Genomic DNA, 4,795 nt, shown 5'->3' on the forward strand with positions numbered 1-4,795 from the left:
TAGGCGCCTCCCACGGACACCCACAGTGTCTGCAGCAGGTGACGCCTCCATTTCTTCCGTAAATCCCTCAACCGAAATTGTAAGTTGTAGGCTGCTCTCTCCTATAAATAGGAGAGAGCTCAGTTGTAGAATTTGGGGCGGTGGGCAGAAGAAAGGCAGTGGGGAGATGAAAAAAGAAAGAGAAAGAGGGACGTGAGAGAGAGATAGAATTTTGTAGATTTATTTGTAAATCTCATTCAAATTCTATAAAAGAGACTCCAGTGGACGTAGGCAATTTGTTGAACCACTTTAAAATTATTTTGTGTGATTTTTGAACAGGTCGGAAGGCACAATAGTGTTTTCTGGGAGCCCAATAATGCCGGCTAGAACAGAGGTAATATTCCAGTCCAATCATACTCATGGGTTGCTAGTTTTTCAGACCATCATGTTTTTTCTGTGCATTTTAGGTCGAGCAAATTCACCGGATTTTCAAGCTATGTGGCACACCTTCAGATGAGTATTGGAAAAAGTTGAAACTATCTTCGAAATTCAAAATTCCACCGTTCAGACCTAGCCTTACAGAGACTTTCAGCGAGTTCCCAGCATCTTCTTTGGGTCTGTTGAACACTTTTCTTGCTCTGGACCCAGCATATAGGGGCTGTGCATCCTTAGCTCTCCAAAATGAAGTAAGTACTAAAGTACAAGATTTCTGCTTTATATAAACTTGTTAAAAGTAAATATGTTTAACTGAGCCCTTTTTAATGCTTAATGATTTTAATTTGCTTCTTCTTGTGACAAGTAACATGCTTGGCAATAAGAGTTCTACCAAAAAACTCTTGACCGTCTTGCACGGTTTGACTTTATTATCAGAATTTTGCTGAAGTTTTTAATATTGAGGATCCCAAAAGGCCGCATACTAGATTTCAGAGCAGTGTTAATTTTTATTGTAAGGAAGTACTATGCAGAGATCATTTCTGGAAATGTCAAGCTAATTAAGAAGTCCATTCTGACTGGAAGTACATCCTGCTTTTGCAGTTCTTTTACACAAGTCCATTGGCATGCGACCTTTCAGATCTGCCTGTAATCTACAGCGAAGATAATGAACTGAAGGATGCCAATGAAGAGAGAAAGTGAGTGCCTTTCCTACTTACCAAACAAAGTGCCTTTTCTGTTGAGTAACAAACTTTTCTAACATCACGGTATCTGTATATTGGTCAAGGTCTCTGTGTTATTATTTGTGACAACAATGAATATTTTATGCTGAAGTTCACGGTTTTCTAACAGTAAACTTATATGCATTTTAATAAACAGTGAACTACCACATGCCAATTTGATCAAATAAAGGATTAGATGCATGGACGTTGCTGTTTGTAACCAAGAGAACTTCCCTGTAAACGCTTATCCACCCCTTTTGTTTCAAAACTTAAATGTTTGAGAGTTAGCAGCAGACTTTGTCGTTTTATATGTTGGTAAACTTTGAATCTGTTTGATGTGGATTTTCAGGAAGGCATGAACCCACACACACATACTCACTGATGATCCTTCTATGAACACAAATTCAATAACCTGTGATTTGATATATCTAGATGGAAAGATACCCAAAATCTGGGAGTCTTGGGCCATGAAAGTATTCGGACGGACCTAACTACATAGCAGTAACCATTTTATAATTATGTTAACGTTGCCAATCAAAATTCAAAATCAACTTGGCATTCGAATCAGTTGCATGCTGGCACCAGGCACCCGTCCTCAGGAAAGTTTATGCTTCTTCCCCTTGTAACAACTGCAACCTATTAATCAGCACTTGCTGTTGCTTTCATGTAGCTTTATCATGCAGTACTTCTGAATTCTCCATAAAGATAAACCAGTGCAGGCTCTAGTGATCAGAATTGAAATCCAATTGCTTAATTTTTCAGGTACAGGAATTCTCGAATGAAACATCGGTCCAGGACAGTTCGTGAGCGCAGGAGAAAAGATCTAGTCACTGAAAAGCCTAAGGAAGATAAAGAATATCCTCCAAAGGTAAAAAATAAGCCTTGGAACCAGAACCGCTCTCCTCCTTTCCAGCTTCCCAACACACACACACACATGAAGAAAAGTAGAGCTATCATATGTCAGCTCACATTAGGGTGGGAGCTACACCTCTATACAAAACTAGTCTAAAGATGGAAAAAACAATACATCCTTCCCCACTGTCAACAGCACCTAGGAACATTCTGTTTGATGCTCATTTGGATATTCTTTCACTTCTCCAGCACATCCCAAAGGAAGAAAAACATCCTACGCTCAGAATACTCAAAATGTAAGAAAAACATCCCAATATGTATTCCGTTGTTTATACAAACACCAGAAAATCAAAACATAAAAATGAGAGCCAAGAAAATAATGAAAGTCAAGATGTCTGCAAGCTGTTCTCCAGTCTTCCCGTAAGGTTTACAGATAATGCCTTCAGGCAGTTCCTCCTTAATTAAGTGTGTGCCTATTTCAATCTGTTTTTTTCGATCATGTTGGACCAGTCGTGTGCAAATCCAATAACAGCCAATTAATCAAGATCATCAAAGTTAATGAAAAAACGCATTCTGTCAACACCTAATCCACAAGAGCGAGCAACTAAATTTTGTGAGGATAGGGACAGGGTGCAAAGGTGATCTTAGTGTTTTTTAAGCCATCAAACTTTTTCTTAGTGCGGTTCTATTTTTTTGAAAGGGAAAGGGACGTGGGTGGATCAAGGATGTTTGTTGGTACCACTCAACAATCGAGTGGAAAGATAACACATCTCACAAAATTACAAATCATATTTAATGCATATATCCCGAGTGTGCACTATGTTTCAACAGAGGCTCATCTAGTATTTATCAACGAAAGGGACACGAAAACAATCAAGGGGGCCATCTCTAGATTTTGGAGAAAAGATAGATCAAATCCCATCTCCCCTTCCCTTTGCCACTGCTTTTGTACAATGCTATTATGCATAAATCATTGTTGATTTCAGGTTGTAATTGCAATTAAAATATGTTAGAATTAATGTGTCTTGTCTAAAATTTGTTGTTCCAGGAGCAGCAGAAGACTGCAGAGCCAGATGTACAATTCCAAGAGCCGGATAGCACTGCCAGCAGTGCTTCCTCTGGTGTAAAGCCAGCAAGCCGTACAGAAAGCCCAATTTTAACTACAAGTAGTACCTCGTCTGGTGTAAAGCCCTCCAGCCAAACAGCGAGCCCGCATTTCTCGTTCTCCCCAGATGTTTCTTTCAATCCAAGAATGTTACCGAAGACACATGAGGCTCATCCTAATTCTAGCAAGAACACCAGGAACCTGCCTCCACTGCCCATCTCTGCAGTGAAAGATAATAATATGTTCAGGTTTAAGCCTGTCCATAGGTCTGCATCCACAAGAGATTTCAGAAAAACAGGTCTAAGGAATCATTTTGATCATGTCTATGCAATTGATGATTAGGACACTTGAGTGATTATATGTAGTTCAGACAAGTATTTTTTCTCAAGTTATTACAGACTATCTGTGAGTTTCATAACCATTTTTTTTTTCTCCTTTTTGGGCGAAAACGAATAAACATGTTGTTAGTCAGAAGACATTATGCAACAAGTGGTCACCTGTTATTGGTGATATGCCCTTGAGCTTGATATAAAAGGTACTAATATTGTCCAATATTGGAAATTGTTCTGCATTTTTGTTTAATATGACATGAACAAGATCAATGACCTTCCCTTACCACCCAGCTAAAAAATATCAATTACCATCCTGCTTAAATTAATGCCTTGCCGTTTTATGCCAATCAACAATGTCGGTGCGATTTAATTGAGATTTAACTCATGATAGGCTTGAATCCAACTGACTGCAAAATCAAAATATATAGGAGTGAGGCCGAATTATTATTCATGTACTTTTTTATTACTGTTTTCCCCCTAGAGAACATCATCATCAAGACATTTATCATGTCTTGAGTTTCCGTACGAATAAACATAATCCAGGTCTGTCAAAGCTTTAGGCTAAAGTAGTACTACTTGTGTGTTGCCAAATCTGAACCCAAAGTATACCCAAATCCAGGAGATGAGTTTTGGTTTGCCCCCCGGCCTTTGCCCAAGCTTGAAGAAATTTGCAGGGATGAAACTCCTTATCTCATCACCCTTTAATTTCTGTCTTTATGATTAGATTGCATGCTTCTAGATCGAGCTTCCTTATAAATTAATAGCTCCAACTTCTGTCTCCATGATCATCGTGGCTTGTTGATGATCACATGATTTAGGCGTGTGATCATGACCCAGTTAAATTAATTGACCTCCATATTCAATTTTTGTGTCCATCATTTTTGCATGTATATACATAGAACAGTGAACAGAAAAAGGTTAAAACTAGTTTTGAAAAGAAAAAACTCTGAAGGATCGTTAATAAAATCGTTCTAATTTTGTTTTTCTTTTCTTTTTTTTTCCTAATCATATATAAGAGAAAAAGGAAAAGAACGAAAGTAAAACACAACTAAATATATGTCACCAAAAACCATATTACACCCCAAATACCGTTCTCTCGTGCGATGCATGGCATTCATTTTTCGACACCAAGGGTACTTCCACACTTGTGATATGATCAAACATCATGACACTTTTGACATGATGTTTTTCAATGAGGGAATAATTCCTCTCAAGATCTCTTCCTTTTTTCTCCACTATTTTGAAGAAAATTTCCCTCGATCACCAAATATCAAACAAAGACCACGACACAAAATATACAGAGAGTGAGAAATGTGACCTCAGAGAGAGAGAGAGAGAGAGAGAGAGAGAGAGAGGTTACAGATCAGAGAACT

At 38.3% G+C, this 4,795-nt stretch overlaps 1 protein-coding gene across 1 annotated transcript; it reads left to right on the top strand.

Annotated features, from left to right (window-relative positions):
* Positions 1 to 262: 262 nt before the first annotated feature.
* LOC122299882 (probable serine/threonine-protein kinase At1g54610) lies at positions 263 to 3,642 on the top strand. Its single transcript, XM_043110361.1, has 5 exons — positions 263 to 373; positions 447 to 665; positions 1,015 to 1,109; positions 1,896 to 2,001; positions 3,034 to 3,642. Exons 1-5 carry the CDS (start codon positions 356 to 358, stop codon positions 3,430 to 3,432), a joined length of 837 nt encoding a protein of 278 aa, XP_042966295.1. The 5' UTR covers positions 263 to 355; the 3' UTR covers positions 3,433 to 3,642.
* Positions 3,643 to 4,795: the final 1,153 nt, after the last annotated feature.

Source organism: Carya illinoinensis, chromosome 16, assembly GCF_018687715.1.
Source record: "Carya illinoinensis cultivar Pawnee chromosome 16, C.illinoinensisPawnee_v1, whole genome shotgun sequence".
Classification (NCBI taxonomy): Eukaryota; Viridiplantae; Streptophyta; class Magnoliopsida; order Fagales; family Juglandaceae; genus Carya; species Carya illinoinensis.